The sequence below is a fragment of the Podarcis filfolensis genome (assembly GCF_964270895.1).
Source record: "Podarcis filfolensis genome assembly, chromosome: 2".
In the NCBI taxonomy this organism is placed as follows: domain Eukaryota; kingdom Metazoa; phylum Chordata; class Lepidosauria; order Squamata; family Lacertidae; genus Podarcis; species Podarcis filfolensis.
This window is the reverse complement of record NC_139605.1, coordinates 88,838,061-88,864,534: the sequence shown is the minus strand read 5'-3', so window position 1 is coordinate 88,864,534 and position 26,474 is coordinate 88,838,061. Positions and strand designations below refer to the sequence as shown.

Below are 26,474 nucleotides of genomic sequence, written 5' to 3'. Positions count from 1 at the left end.
CCATTTCTCATTGTGCCATTCAACCTTAACACAGGGCTATGATTGTGGTCTGAAGTACTGTAAGTTAATAATATTCATAATAAATCAAAACAGAGGCATTTAATTTTTCTGCTCCTGTACCTTCCCCCACTACTACATATTTTTTTTAGAAAATGTATTATAGGAGCTGAATTTCCATTTTAATTTCTCATGGACACAGTTTTGTACAATGCATCTACAGCAAGAAGAAATCATAGATGCTAAGGTAATAGAAGGTGGACAAGGTCACTTCACAAATCCAGACTACTGAATTTTCCCACTTCTGCTCTACATCTAAACATATATTGCACTACGTTTTCTCCCTCATCTTCCTTTTCACATGTACAATTTAGTTGCATTTGCTGAAAGTAGGGATGTCAGTACACAAGATCTCAAGGTTCGATTTTAGGCATGGTTATGATTTGCTGAATGTTTCCTATTAAAAATGTATAGGTATACAACTGGTCAATGTGGTAGTAAAGAACTGGATTCAAGACCTCATTTATTACTCAATAATGCAGAATAGATCAGCCCCATTCCACTTCTCCTATTACTACAATTACTAAAGTATTCCTGGTTATTAAAAAAATAGCATTTGGGAAGTAAAAGAATTATCAAATCAAAAACAGGACTATTTCTGAACTGCACAGAACGAAGTAGAATCAGCCCTTTAGCTTGGAAGTGAAAAGCGGCAGCTGACAAATTAGCTCGCTTATCTAGATGGCTCCACAGATGTTCTGTAATACAGGTAGCCATTGTGCCAACATAAAAGCAATCCATTATGGCTGCATTCATTATAATCCTCTCAAAAGGTCTTTGTTCTAAACATACCCATATTCTAATACTAGAAAGGTCTTTGAGGGCTAAGGAGTGGGGCCAACACCACCTTGCTCAAGCCACAATTTCTATAATGTATAATGCACTTTTAAACAGACATCCTGACAGCTCATTAAGTATGAATCTTAGCCTGTATACTGGCTGCAAACAAGTGGGTTTTTTTTTAAAAAATGCTGCTAGTTATCAAATTGCTTTGGCAATTGCTCAGCTACAGCTCCAAGTTTCTACAGACTCCAGGTAATTGTGAGTGGCTAGCTAAGCTCTTTCTTAGTTGTTAGCCCTTCTCATGAATGCACACCAAACCATAGCAGAATGTAGCATAGGCCCACTGGGGTTGCAAAGGACCAGGACAACAACTTAGATGGCTTCATCACTACTTCTTACTCTGGGATTGCCACCCTTTATTCACCCATTTTTAAAATGGGGAATCCAGACTCTGTTGTTGGGAATCCAGTGGTTTGACTTATCTTGTTTTTTCAGACTTCATTTGCAGTAGGGGTGGTTTGTTTGTTTGTTTGCAAAACAAATCAATTGCATTACCAGTTGCCCCGTGTGAAGAGGCAAGGCACTCTTGTGCAATTGGGACTGCTATATTTTTAGGGAAATACATCCACAGCTTTCTTCTTTCCTTCCCCCTTTTTATCATACTTTGTGATGAATGAGCAGATTAGTGATATCAATTGCCTTAGTGTCAGTATCTGCTCAGCTGATAATGAGGGTACAGTATAATCATTTCCTCTAATATTTTCTCGCAAGAAAATAGTACTATTTTGCTATTAAAAAGTGAAAAGAGAAAATAATGTAGTATGATTAGTAATTAAATCTTTCCCCTGGGGGGACAAACAAGAGACTGACACTAGGGCAATATGGCCGGGGGAGGGGGAGGGGGGACACGGGACTTTTCTTTCTGGCTGCAATCAAAAGGAAGGAAATATGGACAGAATCTGAAAACAGGAAACTTTTCATTAACACTGGAAATAACTTTTGAGTGGCACTTATAAGTAAACATTGTAGATGGATCTTGGCTAAGGAACAGAGCACAGTGCTATACTAAGTGTAGTGTGGAATCTCAGTTTTAACAACATTTACAGTGGTACCTCGGGTTACATACGCTTCAGGTTACATACGCTTCAGGTTACAGACTCCGCTAACCCAGAAATAGTACCTCGGGTTAAGAACTTTGCTTCAGGATGAGAACAGAAATCGTGCTCCGGCAGCGCGGCAGCAGCAGGAGGCCCCATTAGCTAAAGTGGCGCTTCAGGTTAAGAACAGTTTCAGGTTAAGAACGGACCTCCGGAACGAATTAAGTACTTAACCAGAGGTACCACTGTATAGCTAACTATAAAAGAACAATGCTGCACTAAAGTATGGAACCACCCTAAAAAAAACAGGCACTGCAATTCTCTTTTTCAGATAAATGGTGTTACCCTTCAGAATAGCAAGGGCACATGCTTCAAAGAGACTAATTCCTGCTCTTCCAGTAGCTGTTTTCTTAGATACAAAAATTCTTATTGCGTTATGGTGACTAAAATACTGCTTTCCTCTTTATCTTCCGCCTACTCCAAACAGTGCCTTGGGAAAACAACTGGAAGCTCCAAATCTCTTAACTGAGCAATTATTCAATGATCACATACCGTATTTTTTGCTCTATAAGACTCACTTTTTCCCTCCTAAAAAGTAAGGGGAAATGTGTGTGCATCTTATGGAGTGAATGCAGGCTGCGCAGCTATCACAGAAACCAGAACAGCAAGAGGGATTGCTGCTTTCACTGTGCAGCGATCCCTCTTGCTGTTCTGGCTTCTGAGATTCAGAATATTTTTTTTCTTGTTTTCCTCCTCCAAAAACTAGGTGCGCCTTGTAGTCTGGTGCGTCTTATAGAGCGAAAAATACGGTACTTTTATCTTACTGCAAGAATTTTATCTTTTCACCAGATTTAACATCAGCAGCTACTTTTAAAATTATTTACATATACTATTATGAAAGCTGAAGAAGTGATACTGTTTCACAGCTTAAAACAGTAACTGCTAAAACCACATTGTTTCCAATAAACTGAAAACAGGAATTCAAGGCAGAACATTAAAAAGTAATAAAAAAATCTGTTTGCAGGTGTCCTCTGAAGTAAACGCTACAGAAAAAAGCATGCATAAGTTGCCCTTCATTCCAAACACCTTCTGTTAAGCACATGTTTTTTAAAGATATCCAATACTTTTGCGCATATTACAATATGGTAAGTTGCAGTTTAGATTACAAGACCAATAAGAAAAAAAAAATTAGAAAGCCACACCATTTACAGCTGCTCAGTCTTAAAGCACAATATCTCAACCAGGTCACATTCACCTGTACAACAGATTAAGAATGATTACTTCTGATCTGACACTATATGATAGTAGAACTAGAACCCTATTAAAATACATTTTATTCCACTGAAACACATGCAATTAAGTGCTCGCTTCTGTCCTTGGAAAAAGCAAACGTGTAAGGCACTTTAATCATTTAATAATCTTCTATTATCACAACTTTTGGTTATACAGCAAAATCCAATGTTACTCAGAGTAAACCCATTGAAATCAATGGACTTTAACTTACACCCATTAATTTTAATTGGTTTTAAGTTTTATATGTTATACTAAGGTGTAGTTTAATGCTAGACTTTCGAAAACATACACATTTGGGATTTAAACATTATGATTATACATTCATTCCTGGTTTTTGTCTCTTAGTCAAACTGCTGTAGCCTAATCTCTGCCCCAAACAAGGAACCATACATTAGTTCTTGTCTGTATGGCTTATTCTGAACGCAGTGTGGTGGTGTTTTTTTTAACTGTTTGTGGTACAAAATACATACCCCAGCGAATAACTGTACCTGGAGATGAAGATATTCTGTTAGAGGAAGAGGGACAATGCAAAAAATCTCCTCATGCTAATAATTCTGAATTCAAAGCATTTAAATGGAAAAAGAGGGAAAGCTATTCCAGATACACTAACAGCTGCCATCCAAATTACTTAACTTACTTACTTGCTGTATACACATCTGTGCTTCAATTCTGATTCACAAAACAACCTGAAATAATGACTTGAGGAAAAAGAATTCAACAACAGAGAAGTCAAGGACTGAGATAAGATTTTCCCAATCTGGGTGCTGTCAGACTTCGAGCCTGCGAAATCCCTCACATAAATAGTCAAAACTATTTATGTCAAAACTCAAGAGGGGGAAGAAGCTTTTCTCTATGCACTCATCATTTACTACCTCAGTTTCTTACATTCACAGATATGAGGCAATACTTTGCAGAAAAACACATTCAAAATAACGTGTTTACTTTAGTTATAACAAAAACATTTTTAAAAGAGGGACACAAGAACAAAGGTAAAATATTTACTCTAGACAACTGATCAAAATAGTTTGCTACAAAGGCAAAACGCATATTTTCAAGAGGAGATGAAAATTAAGTGTCTCTATCTCCTTAGAAGTGCTTTGTACATAGAACTTGTGCATTTTGGAGCAGTGAGGAAGCTCATTTACATCCTAAGTATTTTGAATACTTATGTAGCTACTGCTTAACTTCCCATTATAGTTTGAACATATCTTTTTGTTTTCTTATTTTATCATCGGGTTATTGCTTTTTAAAAAATAATGTGCAATTAAATCTCTTGAGCAGCACTTCTTTGAAAAATTATGGGATTAAAATATATATGCAATGATCATCTTATCTCTCCTGCAACACTGCAGCAGATTAGTTGATGCAGTTTGTGTTACAACTGGCTGCAGACAGAACAGAGACAATGACTCCTCATCCTAAAGACATCTGGAGAGCAAGGAATACATACATTTGCTACATAGAAAGGTAAAAGACTTCCCGCAGCAAATATCAGTATACTTGGTGTTTTCACTACTTTCTGTATATTTTAAGACATTTCAATTTTAAGAATTCTATGCTTAAAAAAATAAGATCCCCCCCCCAAATCATTAGTCTAACCATCCTTCCTGTTACCCAAATGAATTAAACATATTATAACAAATGCAGCCATAACAAACTTTGTTTGCAGTTTGCATAGAAGTCACATGTATCACATAACATCCTGGGAACCATTTAGGTAATGACTTAATCACTTGTCCTTTTATTGGAGTAGAAGATATTTCTATTTCATTACTTCATTTTGAACAGGGCATTAAAGAGGTCTGTTACTCGTTATATATCTGTGAAACCCTTACATAGAATGATCCAGAACTATGAGGTGAATAGTATTTGGTATGCTAATGAGACTCAGCTCTGTTTTCTACTTTTCATCAGACCCAGGTCTGACAGTGGAATTACCTGACTGGTTGATTAGAGGGTGTTAACAACTATTTTAGGGCAGTGGGCATATTTGGGAATGTAATAAACTTTGGGGGCACCACACACACGGTCTGCAACTATGCACACATCTTATACACTCACCCCTCCCACCAAACACTTAGGCTCGAAAGTACAGTGGTACCTGGGGTTAAGAACTTAATTCATTCTGGAGGTCCGTTCTTAACCTGAAACTGTTCTTAACCTGAAGCACCACTTTAGCTAATGGGGCCTCCTCCTGCCCGATTTCTGTTCTCATCCTGAAGCAAAGTTCTTAACCCGAGGTACTATTTCTGGGTTAGCGGAGTCTGTAACCTGAAGCGTCTGTAACCCGAGGCACCACTGTAGTCTTCTCTTGACTACATTTTTCCTCGCCTTTTGCAATTAAGCTCAAAAACTAAATCCAATAGACTCTTTCAAATCTAATTGGGGAGTAATCTTCCAGGAGAGTGCAACCAAGGAAAGGGTTAACTTTGTGCATTAAATCACCTTCTGTTGGAACCAAATTTCAGGCCTAATTGCTGAGTGTAAGAGGTGATGTAGCCAATAGAAGGTTTATTCCAAGCCTAGCAGCAGCTTCACAAACACAATTTCATCAGGTTGGGCACAGCTGGGGCGGGGACAAATTATATTTTCATCCCCAGTGGTGACCCCCCCCCAAATGCCCCCACACTGCAATTAGCCTTCAAAAAATTCAAGACCTAATATTAAGGAAGGGGAGGGAGTCACTGTGGGGGCCATGAAGGTCCTGGCAGGAACACATGCACCCACAAGCGCTATGTTGGTAGTTCCAAGGGTTAGGCTGAGGAGGAACAAAGCCAGATATGATGACAGGGAGACTTGGGGCTACCTCCCTTCATTCTCACAACCACCCTGTGAAGCATAGCTGCCAATGTTTCCCATTTTTTAAGGGAAATTCCCTTATTCCGAATAGGATTCCTCACAAGAAAAGATAAAAGTTGACAGCTATGCTGTGAAGTGAGCTTGTCAGAGCATGAACGATTTACTCAAAGTCACCCAGTGAACTTCATAAATGAGCTGCGAGATGAACTCCAATTTTGCTGGCCTGAGTCAAAATTCTAACTACTACAATAAATTCTGGCATTACTAAACTTGGAATACTTAGCTCTCACTTGTGGCTCTTGGAAGCCGTCAGCATGTGACAGTGGCCACACCTGGGGAATGGCTTTGACCGGCCAGCTAAACCAGGTGAGGGTAGCAGATGTGTCTCAAACCCTCAGCAGTGGCGTAGCGTGGGTTGTCAGCACCCGGGGCAAGGCAAGTAATTTGCGCCCCCTAACCCGTGGATTTGCGCCCCCTAACCCATGGATTTGCGCCCCCTAACCCATGGATTTGCCCTAACCCCAGATGTTGCGCCCGGTGCGGCCGGCCCCCTCTGCACCCCCCACGCTACGCCACTGACCCTCAGTGAGTTTGGGAATTCCCCTGCGAGACTCCAGCAGATTGAGCGGACGAGACCAATAGTGGGTTCAATGGTCAAGAAGGCGGTTCTACATGTGCTGTAGAGGGAAGTGCGGGCAAATGGGGGCTCATCAATTTGGGAAGGCAGCCTATTTGGGAAGGAAGTCTCTGATCCTAAACCTTCACTGTCTTGTGGGAAAAGGCTAAGGAGTAAATCCTACATAGTGGAGTCCCCAAGATGGTTTTATGCCTCCTTCCAGCAACTTCTGCAGCCAAGCTGGTGCCAAATGTATTGACCTGCTTTCCTTTGGACCACATTAGTGAGGTCGAGGGTGGGTCTTGATGTCTGGGCAGCCTAGGACGTCCATACACAATGCCAGACTTGCACCCCGGGGAGGTCACTTCAGAGCTGCTAACACAGCGGTTTGACTTCACACTCAGAGGTGCGCTCCACTGTCTCTTGAGACGGATGGATGCTAACAGCACACAGTAACATTAGCTAACAAAATCCACACTAGCCAATGAATCTTGGGTGTAAGTACTAACCAGAAAGATAAGATTCCCATCACTGCTCTGAGACAGGCTGCTGGAATAGTTATTCAAGGAGACACTTAAAAATAAAGATTTCAAAAGCACAAGCCCCAAGTTTATATACTGAAATAAAATTAATCACAGACTTTAACCTGCAGAGCGAACTAAGGAAAGTAAATGGCGAGTAACCTTGCAATAAATACAACAGTAATGGAGCAGGCTATTCATTCAATTCTACAGACCTACAGCAATTCCAGTAAGCCTTTTGTTTTCCTTCAGTCTCAAACCACTGTGAATGCCAGGTGGTTCCTAAGTAATCCCCCAAGAGAGTAAAATAAATGTCAGAAGCAAGAGGTTTGCTAGATGTGGTTTCTTAGGTGGGTAACATAGAATAATGCTTCAGAACATTAAAAACCTAAGCTAAGCATCAGAACTCCCAATTCTTCAAACCAATCAGCATTTATTCTTACCCCCTCAACAATATTTAATGCGAGGGCTGTTTATCTTTCTGATATCCTCTACATACTGAGAGATTTGAAATATATATTGACAATTATGACTCACATTAATGTTTGTAATGAATAAATGCTGATTGCCCTGAGAAAAGTTGAGAGTTCGGGATGCTATTTTAGCTGAAAAGCACAACAAAATCAAAGGGGGGAAATAATACCAGCTTTTGTTTTGCTACAGCAGCATTTATTTTATTTTGTTGTACACCACCCTTCAACTCAAGAGTCACAGGGCGGTGAGCAATAAAATACAAGAAAACACATGAGACTTCCCCAAGTCATTTCCTGAACTGCAAGGGTATCATAAAGGGCTCAGGATTACTCTAACTGCCACAAACTTATAAACAATCAGCACACAAGGTTCAGGGACAAGAAAGAGTTCAATGTTCTTGGTGTAAAAGGAATGAATTAAGAAACACTCATGAACGTGGGTGGCGCTGTGGTCTAAACCACTGAGCCTAGGGCTTTCCGATCGGAAGGTTGGCGGTTCGAATCCCCGCGATGGGGTGAGCTCCCGTCACTTGGTCCCAGCCCCTGCCAACTTAGCAGTTCAAAAGCACGTCAAAGTGCAAGTAGATAAATAGGTACCGCTGCAGCGGAAGGTAAACGGTGTTTCCGTGCGCTACTCTGGTTTGCTAGAAGCGGCTTAGTCATGTTGGCCACATGACCTGGAAAAACTGTCTGCAGACAAACGTCGGCTCCCTCGGCCAGTAAAGCGAGATGAGCGTCGCAACCCCAGAGTCGTTCGCGACTGGACTTAACAGTCAGGGGTCCTTTACCTTTTACATGAACATAGACATGTTTCTAGAAACAGAGAACACATCCACAGGTCTCTATGCACCTCTCCACTGGTCTACATATTTGAACTGTTAGTAATCAAACTCATCACCTACCTCTCCAACTATGAGGCTTCCCCAAACCACCATTTTCCTGCATTTTCTGCATGATATGCTTATACAATTTTGTTAAAACATAAGTTAGACCAAAGCTAGGGGCAGAGGCAGGTGGAAGGGTGACAGCATTTTGTACGGTTTCATCCAAAGCCCATGAAATTGTATAGTTTGAGTCTTTTAGATTTATTAGAATATATTTTAATACTTAAGAAGACGGTCTGTATAACCTAAGGCTTTAACCTCCTGGTTAAAGACATCTTAGTCAATAGAGTATGAGTTTTAATCAATTCACTTTGCATGTATGTACATAAATCCCACAGAATTACTCTCCGGAAAGTGGTGCATGAACGAATCACAGAAAGTAGATGGAGAGGGTGTGTGTGTATGTGTGAAATAAACAGTTTCAACATCATTTCTTTAAATAAACTAGTACAGTGGTACCTCGGGTTACATACGCTTCAGGTTACATATGCTTCAGGTTACAGATTCCCCTAACCCAGAAATAGTACCTCGGGTTAAGAACTTTGCTTCAGGATGAGAACAGAAATCGTGCTCCGGCGGTGCAGCAGCAGCAGGAGGCCCCATTAGCTAAAGTTGTGCTTCAGGTTAAGAACAGTTTCAGGTTAAGAACGGACCTCCAGAACGAATTAAGTACGTAGCCAGAGGTACCACTGTATTTGAAAAATTGAAGTGTGTACAATATTAAACATGAAACAGAACGTAAAGAATACAAGTGGTGGAATTCAACATCAAGCCGTGCATTGTAGCTTGCCAGATGGAATGATTCCCCCTTTCCCTCCTTGTGCACTGCTCTAAGGGCTCTTTTGACACACATACCCCAGCCAATTTCAAAGAGACACAAAGCAAGAGAAGGGGGGAAACCCTTATAGGGCTCCTTAGGCAAATCCTGCCCAAGGTTTGCAGGCTTTAGTATTGTGCACCTTTTACAGCAGGGGTGACTAACTTATATTCATCCTTGGCCAATCCGGGGGTGGGGGGGGCACATGCCAGCAGGGATGCAACCAAAATGAGTCTCACACAAAATACAAACCTTCCTCCTCAGCTGATATGTCCAGATTATCTGGGAAGGGGGCACTGACTTGATGAATGGGGAGGTGGCAATTTGTATCTCCATCAGCGAGCTGGGTTCTGTGGATGCGAATTACCCCCTTCCCAGCTCATCATATCAGTCACCTGATGAATGTAAGTCACCGGACCCAGCTCATCACATGTTGAACCTGATATCTGGAGGGGGCAATTTCCATTACCATCAGAGCGCTGAGCTGGGAAGAGAATTCTGCATCTCCTTTTTTTGTTTTCTTTTTGCTTCCTCCAGCACCAAAATCAGTTGGGCCTTGAGTGCCAGATCAGGCCCCCAGGTTGGGAGTTAGCCACTTCTGTTTTACAGTATCATTCTTTAAGCAACAGTACATCTAGCACTAGGTAAATACCACGCCAAGAGGAGGATACACCTCCAAAGCAAATTCTGGACAATTGGCATTTGTACATTACCATGAGCAGGATTTACTTGAAAAATAAATAAAAGGAGCCCAAAATATTTCCAAATTAAACAGGAACACTGTTTTTATTTATCATACTCAACTGAACACATGTTGCAACTCTAGTATAACGGAGAAACCAACCTACAAGGCAAGTTAAATAGCAAGTAACCAATTTATGACCTATTCTTACATGCACTTACACATGGGTAGGCAAACTAAGGCCCGGGGGCTGGATCCGGCCCAGTCACCTTCTCAATCCAGCCCGTGGACAGTCCTGGAATCAGCGTGTTTTTACATGAGTAGTATGTGTCCTTTTATTTAAAATGCATCTCTGGGTTATTTGTGGGCCATAGGAATTTGTTCATTTTTTCTTCTTCTCCAAAATATAGTCCGGCCCCCCACAAGGTCTGAGGGACAGTGGACCGGCCCCCTACTGAAAAAGTTTGCCGACCCCTGCACTTACACAACTATAGCTTAAAATAAGCCTACACTATGCGAAGCAAACCAAAGAAAAAGAACTCAGAACAGATTTTTCAGTAATCTCATTTATGAGTCAGCAGGCAAGGCTAAGAAATCAATGGAACAAACCATAGGGGGAGAAGGAATGTGCATGCAACTTCTGGTGGTAGATAGAAATTAATACCAATAACCCAGTAAGTCCTACAAACTGACATGAAATCAATAAAGTTTTCATTTTAAGAAAATTTCAAAAAAGAAATGGCTAAAGATATATTATTAATTCCAACTTACTGCAGTAATTGTGTCTAATTCTCCAAAATGCTGAGGATTTGCAAGTTTTACACAAAGCCACCACTAATAGCCTAGAAAGTATCTTTATTTTGCCAAAATACCTAACAGTTAATATGCAGAAACAAGTACCGTTATTAGCCCAAATATAAGCCACACTCCCCACCAATTCTGACTGCAAAAAGTTAAAATGCGGCTTATATTTGCAACCTTATGATATTGCTGCTAAAACAGCTGCCCTAGGTCCGCCACCTTGCCTTGCCTTTCAAGGCCGGAATGAAAAGTGTGCTCCCATCCAGGATACCATCATGAGGGCCGTTGGGGATGGGGGACAACAGCGCCTCTCCCGACCACGGCTCCCAAGCCTCCCCCAAACCACCGGAAAGAAGGGGGAAGGTGAGGAGGCTGCCAGCAAAGCGGCACAGCTCCCCCCACCCCAGGAAGCAGCCCGGGAGCGCGGGGGAACAGTAGCCGTAGGATTTTCTTCTACAGTTGCCTGTGGAATTTAAAGGGAACGACTTATATTTGGGTATTGTCTCCCCCCCCCATTTTAAAGGTGTGGCTTATTTGCGGGTACGGCTTACATTTGGACCAATACAGCACCACCCCTTTTCTGTTTCTACTGATGCAGCTGCTATTTTACAATATCTGTATTCCTCACCCTAACAGACTTGAGACAAATGAAAATGAAAGAACTGGGTTGGGCTCTTTGCATTATTGTAAGTGTTACGATTGGATTAATGAGAGATAATTTTACAAAATTGCTCAGTAGCACTTCACAACAAAGCAATGAACCACAACCTATGTATTATGTCCATTATTTCAGACATGGCTTCCTAAACTGCGCCACCTAATTCCCAGAGGGGGAGGAAGAGGAGAAAAAGGTGTAATGGGAAATGATTGTTTATATAGTTACCTGGCTTGCATGGGGAAGTACAAACCTGGTTGAAAGTATACACACAGATCTGGAAACATTTCCTGTGACACCTATTTATTGTGACAAAGACAGGAAACTCCAAAAATTACTGGCTAGTTGGTATACATTGTGAGATATGCTGGTGAGTTTTGATCCACTCCACCTAATTAGAGAGAAGTAAAAAATTCATGGTAGGTCTGAATCTGAGAAAGGGATTGGTCAAAGTTTTTAAGCCTCTTATCTATGGAAAAAACAGGATGTTCACTCATGCAATTGTAATCCTATGGATTTTAAGCTAGCTGAAACCTAAAATAAAATGTAAATTAAATTCACTCATTTGACACTCAAAGAATATACATTTTGGCATAAATACTGAGTAGTGGATGGCAGTGCTTATTTATTTATTACATTATATCCCACCCATCCTCTAAAAAACTCAAGGTGAAATTTATGGTTCTCATCCTCCCCTATTTTATTCTAATCTATTGCAACGGGACAGTCACCATAACTTAGCTCAGGTCAAGAACACTCAGTGAAGTTCTTGGCTCTGTGGGGATTTGAACCAGAATCTCCCCAATCAGCATCAGGATCTCTATCATTTTATTATTTATACCTCACCCATCTGACTGAGTTTCCCCAGCCACTCCAGGCGGCTTCCAACATATATAAAAACAAAATAAAACATTTAATATTTAACAATTTGCCTATCACCACACCATACTTATGGCTTTATAGCTGGAATTCCATGTAAAGTTGAATTTCTAGTACCGTATCGTGTTGGGTGGGTGGGTCTGAATATATGGGAGCTATATATAAATTTAGAAAGGCGCTGTAATGAAGTCTACACCTACTATTTTGAAATTCCATGATTTCCAAGTTCTGTCTCACTGTGGAAATAAGGAAAACTAGATAGAATGCAAAATTCTGATGCAGAACCTAGAAATCACACAGAAAAAGCTTCCAAGCTTATTCTTGCAAAGGAGAAAGCTCATACTTTTTTGAGAAATATGTCCATTTATGTAGCAACAGAAGCCTTTTACTTTTAGGTTGTAGCTTTGAAGGTCTCCCCGGCCCCCAAGTGACGTTGATATCTGCTCTGTATGAACTTAATGGACTGTGTTGCAGGGTTGGGGGTGGGGAGACTAAAAGTGACTTAAAACATGCCGATTTTAAAATTAATGCACCACTTCCTTTGAGAGGCGCACACAATTTCCATATCAAAGACACTGCTACTCAGAATTGCTTATAGTACTTCCACCCATCATAGCATGCAGTTCTGTTACTATATCACAAGCTTTTCGATCCATGCAACATTCATTTATAAGTCCTCTTGGTATTACTTTAGTGTCCACCCCTTCCCGCTAATCTCGTGCCTTATATGTATCACCACTCAATGAAATTTGAGAAGTAGTTAGAGTTCACTAGACATAAGGCCCTTGTCAACATTCCAAATAACATGTAGTTACTAGCCTACAGATGCAGTTGTGAGGAAAAATGTAGAGTCATGAACTCACTCAGGTCTGCACCCCATGGGCATACACAGGAGTCTTTTTATTTAGGCCTCAACTTTGCGCTCATTATGTAAGTTACACAGCACAAACACTTACCCATTTCCTATGTAAAGAGGGGGTTAGGGAGGTTGCAGGGGGTTTTGCCCCAATGAATTCCTAGCCTTCAACATCTCACACTTGCAACATTCCCTCTGCTTATGCCACAAAGCAATGTCTAGTACAGTGTAGCAAAAAACTGAAAACAACCATATTAGTATAAAATATTTGTTTGGGGTTTAACAACAGATTGTGGAGAACAATATTAATACCCTCATCATGTTTTAGCAAGCAGCATTACAGAAACCTAAATTAATCTAAATGATTGCTAATGAAATGCACATTAAGTTATAATTATTCCCGGTAGCTTTCTGTACACCCTAAACAATCTCCATCCCCACATATATTTGAAATCCTACAGCTTTACTGTATCCTTAAAAAAACTGTAGCTTAAAAAAACAAAACTGAATTTTATGCAGTTCCCCAGAACAAGAAACCCTCAGCAGATATCACTGCAGGAAGTCAGAGAGGCCACAATTAAGCTCAAGAACGAAGATTTCCAATAGATCACCTGAATTCCCACCCAATACAGAATTGCAGGTAGATGCCCAGATCAGGAGCAAGCAGAACTGAGATCGTATCTCTTGGGGAATATATTCACTATTGCGGAACATAATATTTTCAGGAGCTATGAGCAAAGAGAGAAGAATGTGGTTCTCTCTTTCCTTTGTGGTGCAGAGAGCATAATGGGTGGGAGAGAGGAGGCCTAACGAATAGAAAACCCGTTTGGTCCAGAAGCTGCTGCGCATCCTTAACTGGTGCAAGGTGGGCCCCTGCAAGGCGTGATTGAGACACGAGGCCAGGAGCTGCCTTTCCGCAACCCCCGAGTCAGAGGCCAGGCTCAACCTTCGGGGGTGGGGGGGCACCCCGGATACTACACCCACATGGCCTGGAGCCTCTCACCCCACGGAGGCCCTGCCATTCCTCCTAAGGAGCCCCCCTCCCCAGCTACTATCCCCCTCCCTCGCCGCCGTGTATGCAGATGAGATGCAGATGAGATGCAAACGAGGCCCAGGGCGGCGGCTGCTGCTGCTTCTCCTCCTCGGTTACCTTGGTCTCCTTGACGTGCTGCTTAATGCCCTCCGGGTACCACTGGACGCGCACGTAGCCGCGGCGGAGGGGGCTTCCTCGGCTCTCCTCCCCGCCGCAGGGGCCCCCGGACTCGGAGCCCCCCGAGCTGCCCGCTCCGCCTCCCCCGGGGCCGCCGCCGCCACTGCTCCCTCCGCCGCCGCCGCCGCCTCCTCCTGCTCCGGGGCCTCGCCCCCCGTCGTCGTCCTCAGAGTCGGAGTCCTCGCCGTGCATGACGCGGACGAGGCCGAAGCGCACCGAGCCCCGGTAGCGGCCGGACACCAGGTCGTGGGTGAAGAGCAGCCTCTGGGAGCCGGCGGCGGGGAGGGCGGCCGTGGCCGGGGCTGCCGGCGGGGCAGCGGGAGCAGGCGGCTCCGCCATGGTGGTGGCTTGGCCGGCTGAGGCGGGGAGAAGGAAGGGAGGGGGAGAAGGAGGGAAGGAGGAGGAGGAGGAGAAGGAGAAGAAGAAACGAGGAGGAGGAGGGAAGAGGAGGAGGAGGAGGAAGAGGAAGGGATGGCGGCAGCAGCAGCAGCAGCAACGGCGGCCGCTTGGCCCACACAGCGCAGTCACCGTTCGGCGGGGGCGGGGCTACAACGACCAGGCCCCGCCCCGTCCGCCAAATAGAGGCCGGAGAGGGGCGGGGCCGAGGCAGAGCGCGGAGTGCGCTGGTGGGAGGGGCACGTGCGTGAGGGAGCGAGGAGGAGAAAAACGGTGGGGGAGGGGGAGAGGGAGAGTGAGGGGAATAATCAGGGCAGGGGGGTGGGAAGGGCTTGGAGGAGGGCAAGGCCGGTGGGGTATAGGGACATAAGGAGGAAAGCTGGGGTGAAAGGTGAGGTGGGTGGGGAGGAAATGTGTGGGGGGGGGGGACCAGGACACTGTCTACCTCTCCACAAAGAAAGGGGCCTGAGTTGAAGATGGAGGGAGGGTAAACAGATAAAACGGAAATAGTGGGGGTGGGGGTGGGGGAGAGCATAGGAACCAACTCCTAGGGGCCGAGGTCCCTTTGCCCCCCCCCCGTTATAAAATATTTGAGAGGGCCAGCCTCCCCCACCCCCAGTTAATGGACATTGCCATTCAAATAGGGTGCGTGTGCTACGTCATGTGATTGATTATGCGCGGCGGGGCTCCCCCCCCCAAATATTTTATTCACGTTGGCACCCCTGGGAGAGTGAGAAGACACCAAGGTGGGGAGGGAAGCCCAGCCGGACTGAGCTGCTCAGATTTAGGGATGATCCGACTTGCCACCTTTTGGTTTTTCTGTGCACTCTGCTCTTTTGCGCCTCCTGTCATCGTCGGGTAGACTCAGGATGGCAAAAGTGAGGAGGCAGGAGGACCAGCGGGAACAAAGGGCGGTGGGGAGGGAGACCAGGAGAAGATGATGGGGAAGAAAAAGAGGCTGGTGAAAAGAGAGAGACGGCCAAAAAGAGACAGGATGAGAGATTGTAGTCCACAAAGGTAGGGGGAATTGAAGAAGATGGGGAGAAAAATGGTTGAAGTGGATCAGGCGCAGCAGGAGTTAGAGGCGTGGAGGTAAGGAAGAGAGGAACTTGTTTCCTTACTTAATAGGTACCATCTAGTGAACTCCTAATGACAGTGTTGTTTCTGCACCAGGGAAGGTCTTAAAGATCCTAGCAACAACCTGAGCATGGGAACATCTTGTACCCACATAACCTTTCCGGCCACAGATTGCTGCCAGTTTAGATGAAAACAAGTTAAGGGAGTCCATTGATGGCATGGAAGCTTAGAGGTAGGGATGTCAACAAGGGAGTTGCTGGAGTTAACACCTCTCACCAGCAGGAAACTAGCGCTAGTCCTCATGAGAGAGGTTGAGGATAAAAGCCAGATAATTGAACTGGTTGGAGCATAGTGGCAAATCTGGCCAGTGCAACTCTGTTGTTTGCAGAAACAGAGCTAATGGGGATTACTCACACTAATAAATGGGTGTACTGCAGTCGTTTGAGTGTTTTATCATTTATGTCTTCCTTTTAAAAAGCAAAGTCCACTTAGTATATGAATGGCAGTAACAGCCATGCTTAAAATTAGTAAACTTTGAGCCCAGCAGCAAGATTGCAGTATAGACGGGGGGAGGGGGTACAAGACAATTTTTAAGACTCTTGGCAATCCACTTCTGAAGTTAGGAAGACAAGCCATGTTTCCTACAGTATGGTACACAGGCGGTCTCTAGAGAAGATAGGAGTTTTTTGTTGCTAGGATACACACAGCTCAGGAAATTCCTAGGCTCTCAGCTTCGTGGTGTACATTTTATGTTTATAGCAGCATTCTATAATGTCCCATACTCTCATAAGATTGTATTCATGTTGAAAATCTTATGTTGATGGAATTTTGATGTACTTGTGTGGAATGTAATTACCCTAGGCTGGATGAAGGGACTTGAGTTCCTTATACAGAAGAATACTTTACCTCTCCATCTTTAATCATAATGTATAGGTTCTCCTTTTGCCAACACTTACTAAACGGGGTGGGGGCATGCAGACTCACATGAGATTTCTCATTCCTGTTTCTTCCTCCTGAAATCTCCTGAAATCTCCTGCATACTCTTCTTATTCAATTAACCTGCCAAGTATTTGATTTCAATTTCCCCACTGCTTGGATAACAGCCACAATGAGGGAGAGGCCACCATTGTCCACGTTACTGGGCTTTTCTTTTTAAAGAGTACAAACATCAGGATAATATTGAGGCTTAGTTGTGTTACCTGTGATAATTTGGAAGATTGGTCTAGATCACTGTTCTTCAACCTTTGGTCACCAGATGTTGTTGGACTACAACTTCCATCATTCCCAGCTTAGCCAGTTGCCAGGAATAATGGGCATTGTGGTTCAACACCTGGGGATACATAGAAGAACAATGTCCTATCATTGGTGTGACTCAGCATAAGACAGTTCCTTATTTATCCCTTATTTGTTACCCATATGAAGTTTTCCTGGGCAAGATCAGTCTCACATTTTCATTGCACCCAGATCCTGCAACCTCATGGTGCCTAGGAGAGAATTACTGTAAATCAAGTTCAAACTGATAAATAACTCTCAAAACGTTTGAATCATGATTGTACAGTTTTATGAGCATTTTTTTCTCCTTTGAGACACTTCAGCCAAACAATCAGGAGGCGAAACAAGAGGCTGGATAAAATTACTCTAAAACGTTAAGCAAATATGTTACTAGCCAAAGCAGATTTGGAGTTCCTGAACCTCAGGTGCACCAAACTTGACCTGCCTGCCTACATTTCTGCTTATCTTATGAATGACTCTTGCTCCATCTTGTGGGCGTTTTGTTATCCAACTGGAAGCACTTTATAAGGACTTCCACACCAGTTAGTGAGGGGAAATGATTCATGATGTTTACAGAAGGGAAAAAGTGACCAGGATACTTATCTATATTCCCTTGGAGTAAACCTGGGAAATGCTCAGTCACTTACATTTTTGGTGGCATCTGAGGAATAGCACTCTACTGGACAAAGCTGCTGCCTCATGTTCCCATGTTGCATTCCTCTGTGCTGTTCAATCTCTAGAGGTGTCCTCAGGCCTATGATCCTGGAGTTACTCTCTTTAAAAATGCCCTTCAAATGCTTGGAAACAGGTTTTTTTCTGGAAGCAAGTGACAAAGAAATGAGCACTAAACTTGCACTATATTCCGCTGCAGTTCCAGAAGCAGCTTTAATGTAGTGTGAAAGTTCAAATATAATGCAGAATGTAACCATTAGGGAAGTCTCGAAAATAGAATAAACTGCGATGTGAATGCAGCCTGCTTCTCTCTTCCAGATGGACACTTGTGTGGCACTCATAGGTTTCTGAGGTTTTGTGGTGAGGGAACAAACTCAGGCTTTGAGTGGGGGGATTAGACCCACTATGAGAAGATGGAATCTGACCCAGGGAAACTCAGGATAGCTCAGTCGGTAGAGCATGAGACTCTTAATATCAGGGTCATGCGTTCAAGCCCCACTTGGGGCAAACTATTCCTGCATTGCAGGAGTTTGGATTATATGACCCTTGTGGTCCCTTCTAGCTCTACAGTTCTATGATTCTATGCCTTAGCATGTATGTGGGTTGATGTTGTTCTTGTCTGGGGTGTGGGGGTGAGGGTGGTCAGACTGCATTAAGACATTTTGTGGTTATTCCTGTGCTAGGTGAGCAGCCAAGTGTATAGTTTGGGAGTCGGGTATGTTGTTGCCATGATCAGTAGTGTACACAGGAGCAGGGCTGTTGCAGTAGCAAGAAGCTGACAGGCCAGGCAACAGGAAGTAGGGTTAGACAGCATCAGTTTATCCTATTCCCACTATTCTCTCCTAACTGGAATTTTTCTGGTTGTTGTGTCTACAGTCCCCTTGCTTAATGTAGTGCTGTTGACTGCCCAGTTAGCAAACAGGAAAACATACTCAGTACATGACTTTATGGCAGCTGTGGTGACTGGTACTTGAGATGCTGACATCAGGAAGCAGGTTTCTCTTATCATCATCCTTTTATTTGCATGGCTCTCGTCAAGATCACAGCCATAGCGGCTTACAGCATTTCAAATTAACAGTCATAACAATAAAAAGAAAGACACATAGGGTTGCATTCAATTAAGTTCTACTCAGGGCAGACCAGTTGGAATTAATGGGCTTGAGTCATCTTAAATCATTAATTTGAGTGGGTCTGTTTTGAGCAGATTAATGCAACCCGTAATAAGGACACTTACAAATAATGTGAGTAAGTAACTACATAATAATTAAAAAACAGTACCATCATAAAAACAACAAGCAAAACAAATTTAGCAGCTTAAAACAAAGCTGGAGTGAGAATGAAGCCTAACGCAGAAATAAAAATAGTAAAGTATAAGGCCACAATGATCTCCATTCCACAAAGGTTCTCCACTATTTACTTGCATTATTAGATGGCAGCCACACTCTTCACTTGTGGCAGCCTCTTCCCTGCTGTCACCAGCATCTCTTCCCTCAGTTCTTTACTGGAGAGGTCAAGATGGCTCCTCCTTCAAGCCCCACATACACTTGCAGTTTTGATATTGCTTCCTCTGCTCCTCTTTCAAATACTTTTCTCTCTCTGCATTGCCTTCTAGACAGAATGCTTTGTGAAGCTCCAGGAGAGGTGGGGCAAAGCTCTGGAGGTGGAAAAAGATGACTCAGCAGGCTCTTCAATCCCAGACACAAACTCTAGACGCCTGAGTCCCACTAGCTTTTAAAGAATTCTAGAGAATGGGAAGCTCAGTGTGATCCACCCATATGCCTATGAATCCAATGTTCTGTAAACACATGCCACTCTGTTTTTCTCCTTGATGTGTTTTGAAAAGATTAATTTCCTTTCTGTTTCTTAAAATGTCAGTTTGGTGTATTTCATGTTTCCCAACAGATGGCGCTCTTTGACAATATAGCTTTGACTAGAGTAGATCGTAAGTACACAGTAAATTGTGCTAAACCCAGATATGTTAACATTTTCACGTTTCTGATATAATGTCCAAACTAACGTTGCAATAAATATAGTGAGCCTCAATCCATGAAGTACAGAGACAGCTGCTTAAAACATCCTGCTGTTTCTTGAAATATGTTGTTGGCATTTTTCTGTCTCGAGAGACAGTGGAAGAGGGCACCATCAGGGATAAAGTCAAACCATTAGAGCGTTACAGCACTTGCTGTGCCTGAAGAGTTCAATACAGGAGAGAGATGTTTTATTGCAGCTGGGGCAGACGAAGGTGTCCGGTTTTGCTGTTTTTGATGCACCATGGCATTTATTCTCTCTGTGCTCCTCCCTGCAGTCATTTATCCTCTGGTCACTGCTGTAGATACACAGCCTGTCTGTCTCCAGGCACTGTGGTCATCTGCACTGTGGTTGTTCCAGATTTGTACATTCAAAGGCCTAGATGTCTTTGCATACAGAGTTTATCACACGGGCATGAAATGACCTAGATGATGCCTCCTCTATTGTAAGCCAAAAAAATCAGAAATGGAAGTGTTGCGTTTTTTCCAATTGTTTTGTCATGGCAAGCATTTCTGCTTGCCAAATGGAACAATCCCCACCCCTTGTCTCTGGTTTTGTCCATAGCACCCAAAGGAGTGTTTTTACAATAAACACATTGAACTACAACAAAGCGCAATGCCATCAGCAAGCGCTGGAGCCTGGTTTCCCTTTTTTTTTTTTAAGTTCCCTTTCCATCTTTTCTTATTTATTATTGAATAGTAGTCTCTTTAAAGTGTTCTGCAGATGGCTGTGTTTCACTTCTTGCCACCTAATAGCAGAGGAAGAAATGCACAACAACATGAATTTGGGAAAGCAGTGTGACACTTGGCTCCCTAGGACTCCCGCAAACAGTAAATTATCCACACAATTGTGGCTGACACTCCAGAAGCTGCAGTTTTTCTGGTATCTGCAAAAACTTTATCCTATCTGGTTCTTATTTTCTGGAGATGCCCTTTTTGAATTTTGTTAATGTACCCCAGAGGGGATCATGGAAGTTACAGGCTGGCTGCTGGCTAGCTTGGGAATGCTGGTGGAAAGCATTATTAAAGGTAGAATGACGTCCTTTGTTAACCTAATCATACCAATATTTGGGCATTACATTTGGAAAAGAACTCCCCCCCCCTTTTAAAAGCAACTCCACAATACAACCATTTGCTGATGTGGCAGCTCTGGAGAATTAAGCTATGGGACGCTGCAGCTCAAGGGCAAATCCAGGAGGGCAATTGCGTTTACAGTAATATTGGCAGAGCTTTATTCACATTCAAGGAAGATGCCACGGTAGAGTTTATTGATCCAGTAAAAGCATGCAATGTGTTTCTGCTTCACCTGTTTTCTGTCAGCACCCATCGCCTGACTATTCACCTGTGGCTTGTACAATGCCCTTTGTATCTAGCAATCAGCTAAAACACTTTATCCCTCAGCAGAAAACCATGCCAAGAAAATAAAGCCTGTGGGGATCCTTTTGTTGCCATGTCACCTCCAAGCCCTTTTGCAAGTGTCTGTCACATGAGGGTTTAGAAATGTCTTAAGAGGACCATCACGTGCTTTAGAAATAACAAATATATAAGCTGCAGTTCCCGAAGTCTCTGCAGAATAAAAGCTGGAAGCGCACCAGGAGTCCCTACAGCCCACACTATCTGCTCTCTTCTTTCTGGCAGCAAATCTGCAAGAACCTCAGTCTTCTCTCCAGAGAGGGCCACACATTGGAATCCTGAAAGAAAACTTAATGCATAGGTAAGATCAGTTATTTCGGTTCTAACATCTGCGATGCTGACTGCCAAAGCTTTTATTTGCTTACTTTATTAAATTTATATACAGCCAAGGATTCAAAAAGGGAATGCACTTATTTTCTATAGCAGCAGAGGGTTTTTTTTTGAATAGCTGTTACTTTAAATGATTACAAGAGGAAAAATATCACAGAGTAATTGGAGGGCACAGCCCCCTCCACAGTTCTGTGTGTTTCGTTTATTGCTAATCTGGAAACTGTGTCCCCACCCCAATTTTGGTTTGTATGTTTTAGCAAAATCATCACATTCAGCTAGGTAGTAACTAAATACAGGCACTAGTTAAGTAGGGCTTACATGCATGCAGCTTTGCATTAAATCATAACCATTTTCTTTTTACTGTTATTTGTTACTATTAGACACAGTCTTGTTCATGGTTCATGGTTCCGTGCAAATTTTATATACAATATAGACACACATTATGTATGGAACATAAGCTGGGTTAGCAGTGTCCAAGGCCGCAGCTTGTAATCCTAAACACTGCAGGTGGAATTCAGAGTTGCTCTCTTCCAAGCGTCCTGTCTGCACAAGGATTTCAGCTTGCCAGTTAGAATGACCTCGCTTTCCTCCGCCTTCTGTGCTGTTTCTGGGGTTCTCCCAAGCCAGTCTGGGGTGGAGGTTGGAGAGTGAGGACCCCATTGCGCAAGCAGAAGTCCTTGTGCAGGGTGTCTGATGGGGCTGGGTTAGGTGAATTCCACCCAGTAGGTGTAGGATTGAGGTTTTAATCTTGCTTTTAACTGATTGATTGTTGGAGTAACAGTTACCTAATATAAATATTACATAATGTCAAAGCAAATTATAGGCAGGGATATTTGATGAAGGTTGCAGTTTAGGCAAATGATTTGTGGCCCTAATAATAATTGAGAAACACATTTTCTGATTCCTTTTCCCCCAAACAAAAATGCTACCAACACTGAAAACCTTCTGCAAGGGGGCACTTTTAATTGAAATCTGTATTTTTGGATCAGCAGCTAATCTGTTATTACATATTTATTAATGCTTTCAAGTCTGGGGAAAAGGAAACATGAAGGAATTCCCAGATCTCAACTTGTGGCTTGTAATCAGAAAGCATCCTCACATTTTCCAGTAGAACTATGGTAAATTAGTGACTCCAATGCAGATAGTTTGTGGTTAAATTTACTAGGCATGTCCATTCTGAGAGTGCATATGAGAGCCTATTCTGTGCACATAAATATGGATTGTACATCTCTATATCTAGAGATACATATAATCTTCTAGGGCATGATTATGAATGAGAGACGTCAATCTCCATGGTGCCACATATGGTGTTGGCTTGAAAGACCATTATAATTAAAGTCAGGGACAGTCTGTTCTTTCTGTTTGTGCCTTGGATAAAGGTCCGTGCTTCTGCTTGAATCACCTCCCCTTGTGTGAAAAGAGCATCTAGGCCCATTGGCTATGTTATTCTGGATTCACAAAGCCTGCCTTTTCCATCATTATATTCTTGTGCTCCATGAATGCTGTATGAAAAGATCAGCATCCAGTAGCACTTTCTGCACTTTTATAGATTGCAGCATCCAGTTAGCCCTGTAGGTTGCCTAAGAATTTCCCAGATCCTGTCCTATGGGGTCTTTCAGTACAGTTTCATGCTGAAGACCCCAAACCTAGCAGCCTTTGCCATCAACAGATACCCTCAGCTGAGTTCACAGCTCAGAAGGTGGACAGGTTATGGAGTGTGCAATAAGCCTATATATTAAGGAAGACTTGAACCAGCCAAACTGGGCAGATTTGACCAAATCTGGAGTTACCCTTATCACTGCTGTCACTTCCTATTGGCTCTTATTTTGCCAACAACCACATACATTCCGTCCCTAGAAAGATAGTTGAGAGGGTTGCATAAGACGTCTGTGTCCCGATCACTTGTCACGACTATGCACTAAGCTCCAGGACCTGCCATAATGAATGGGCTAATCTCCTTCACCTGACCTGTCCCTCGGTTCCCTTTCACTCTGCAAAGCACATTGAGAAACGGCACACTGAGATGTCATACATTGAGCACAGGCACGTATATGGCATTCCCATTGTTCCCTAGGTGTTTAGGGGTCATCACCTCTGCAACGAAGCTGCGTCAAAAGCTCCCGCCTGGGCACTCACAGGGCCGTAGGAGCACAAACCCTCACAATCCCAGGAAATGGCAGCACTCAAACAGCCCTGCCCACCCTTTTCAGTTCACCCACAGCTGCTAGTGCTGCAATTATTTTGTTTGGCTTTTACTTCAGATCCCATTAGCCACATTGCTAGCCTGCAATTAGATAGGAAAGTGAACACCCGTTAATTATCAGTAATGATGCAGCTATGCTTTTTCTCTTTGCATGGAAACTTGGGAACTATATATTCATATATGTAGACCCTTGGTCCATCTATCTCAGTATTCTCTACCCTGACTGACAGCAGTTCTCCAGGGTTTCAGACATCGTCTTCCTGAAGATGCCAGGGGCATTTGGCATGCAAAACAGATGCCCTGCCACTGAGCTGTAGCCCTTCTCTGCAACAAATTGTGCTAGGCATATATCCCAAGTTGAGCAAAACTTCATGGAGAAAGCCTAACATGACATTTGGAGCCCAGGTTTGGTCTGACATCGTGAACACTTTCAGACCACAGGCCCCGAACCTGGCAGATTTTGCCCAAAATAGACATCATGAATCATGCATGTTCCTTGATGCCTCCAACTCAGTTCACAGCTTGGCAAGCGCTAGGTCTATAATGATTGCCCAAAATAGGCAATGTGAATAAATCGTAAGACGCACCAGCTTGGTTTGGCTGCTGCTTTCCTGTAGATATTATAGCTCATTAGACATCTGCCCAAACCCACACAGGCCATTTGGTGTAAAATGTATGAGAAATATGCTTCGGGGATATAGTTGTTGATTTCAAAGCTTGAAAGAATAAACAAGAGGTATCCTTGTACATAAAAAGTTAAAGTTTAGGAAGGAGCCAGGCTTGCTAGATTGAAAAAAAAATATGGTAGAAACGGGTGAATCTCTTGAATTACAGTGTCTGGAATAAAGGGTGCTCCATGTAGCTTTTGGAGCTGTCATAGTTGACCAGGGATGAGGAACCTGTGACTCTTCGGATGTAGCTGGGACCCCACTTCCATCATTCCTGACCATTGATCAAGCCAGTGAGGGATGATGGGAGCTGGAGACCAACAACAGGTGGAGGGTCACAGGTTCTGCATCCCTGCTGTAAAGTAATGGAAAAGACTTCTGTTCTCCAAGGATATTGGGTTGCATCCAATGGTGGTGATCAGCTGATGGTAAGGCTTTGGTCAGAAATTCCCCCCTCCTTCCTAGATCTGCTCTGGAGACTCCCCCAAACCTCTGGAGCAGATTTAGTGGCTTGAGGGCTGCAAGGGAGAGGAGGAATTGCCCAAAATATGTCCCTCCCCCATTCCTCTGTAAGGGGCATTTAAGACACCAGCCCAAAATGAAGGCAATACTTGGTGTTTATAGAAGCATAGGACATTCACAACAGAACAGGGCAACCAGGCAGAGAGCATCATTTCCCAAACCGATTTGGAATGTTTTGCTGGCTCTCTTTGTCATTGGCTGGTGGGTTTAAGAAAGCTGATTTCTCGGTAAAGGGATTGTCTGCAGCAGCCTTTCCACAAGAACACCTGATTAACTTGCCCTTTCAAAAGATTAAGGTTCCCACCCTGGCTATCTCTTAAGAGCACTCTGCTGTACCTTTATTTTCCTTTGAAAGAAGAAACCCTCGTTCCCACAATTGCTTTCTTCTTTCAAAGGGAAAATAACTCTGGTCTCACATCTTTTGATTTGGCTGGTTAATTAACAATCACAGGAAAGCTTTCCAGAAGGCGGAAGATTGGTTTGACAGCATTAAGAGTCTGATTCTGTGCGGAGACCCAGCATGCTCTTCCTGACTCTGAGCTCTGTCTTGTGCCCCTGCAATCTGAGGCACCCAGTACCTAGCAGGAAGCGATCTGTATCTGTCAGGATTAGGTCCTAAGAGCGCTTTTGAGTCATCCAATCCAGCTTCTTGGTGACCTCAGAATAACTATTCCTTCACAGCCCACGTCAGTATTAACCCTGACTATCTTGCCACTTAACCTTGCCAGCAAGCCTCCAAGCTATAAAAGCCACTTCTGATTCCGCCCCCCTGTCATTACTGCTCTAATGCACAGCATCTGGACATTTGCTGGATTTCTGCTTTTGTGAGTCAGACATTAGCGAGGACCCACCTCTGCGACCTGACGGACCTTCCGTTTCCACAGCACTGGTGGTGATGAGGACTAAGGTGCCTGAAGTCTCAGCGGATGTGTGTGCCTATATAAAGAGACGCAAGCGACTTAACTTGACATGCATTTTGCAGGTATTTTCAGCTGCTGGCTGACTGCTCTGGAGGTGGTGGACTGAAATAGCAGCGCGGCTACTCCAAAAGCGGGCAGAGCATTTACAGAAGGCACAGGAATAAACTAGAGAAGATGTCTGTGATCAGCGCCCTGCCGTTTCTCAAGCCCATCCACCTCAAACCTCCGCGGAGCTCCCCTGGGCGCCAACGCAGGCACACTCTGCCCGCCAGCGAGTTCCGGTGCCTCACCCCCGAGGATGCCATCAGCGTGTTCGAAATAGAGAGAGAAGGTAAGGCGCCAATTCCTTTGTCTCCTACGTTTTCTGAACCGCCCTCCACCTCATCCCCCAAATAAATAAAAGGCACTTCTGTACTTTAGAAGCACTGAGTTACTTGGGGTCCTTTATTGAGGGCAGAGTAGGAGAGGAAAGAAAAGGCAGGAGGTGGAAGGGAAAACATCCAAGCAAATAGGTTACACAAGTGGCAGCCAGCTTGCTTAATGTGAGCAAT

The 26,474-nt window shown here is 43.5% G+C and overlaps 2 protein-coding genes across 14 annotated transcripts in view; one reads left to right on the top strand and one right to left on the bottom strand.

The window, feature by feature from the left end:
• Nucleotides 1-14,934, bottom strand: part of UBE2O (ubiquitin conjugating enzyme E2 O) — a 63,420-nt gene extending 48,486 nt beyond the window's left edge. Inside the window, exon 1 of one of the 2 annotated variants that reach the window (XM_083597857.1) lies at nt 14,364-14,934. In XM_083597857.1, the coding sequence (XP_083453983.1) occupies nt 14,364-14,762 (399 nt within the window). In that variant the 5' untranslated portion in view covers nt 14,763-14,934. The remainder of the gene's footprint in view (nt 1-14,363) is intronic. The other variant, XM_083597858.1, reaches the window with a different exon arrangement.
• The window catches only part of AANAT (aralkylamine N-acetyltransferase), a 47,423-nt gene that overhangs the window by 14,851 nt on the left and 6,098 nt on the right, over nt 1-26,474 (top strand). Inside the window, exons 1-5 of one of the 12 annotated variants that reach the window (XM_083597978.1) lie at nt 14,999-15,062; nt 15,993-16,128; nt 19,743-19,782; nt 21,506-21,581; nt 25,986-26,254. In XM_083597978.1, the coding sequence (XP_083454104.1) occupies nt 26,098-26,254 (157 nt within the window). In that variant the 5' untranslated portion in view covers nt 14,999-15,062; nt 15,993-16,128; nt 19,743-19,782; nt 21,506-21,581; nt 25,986-26,097. The other 11 variants (XM_083597979.1, XM_083597975.1, XM_083597976.1 and 8 more) reach the window with 11 other exon arrangements.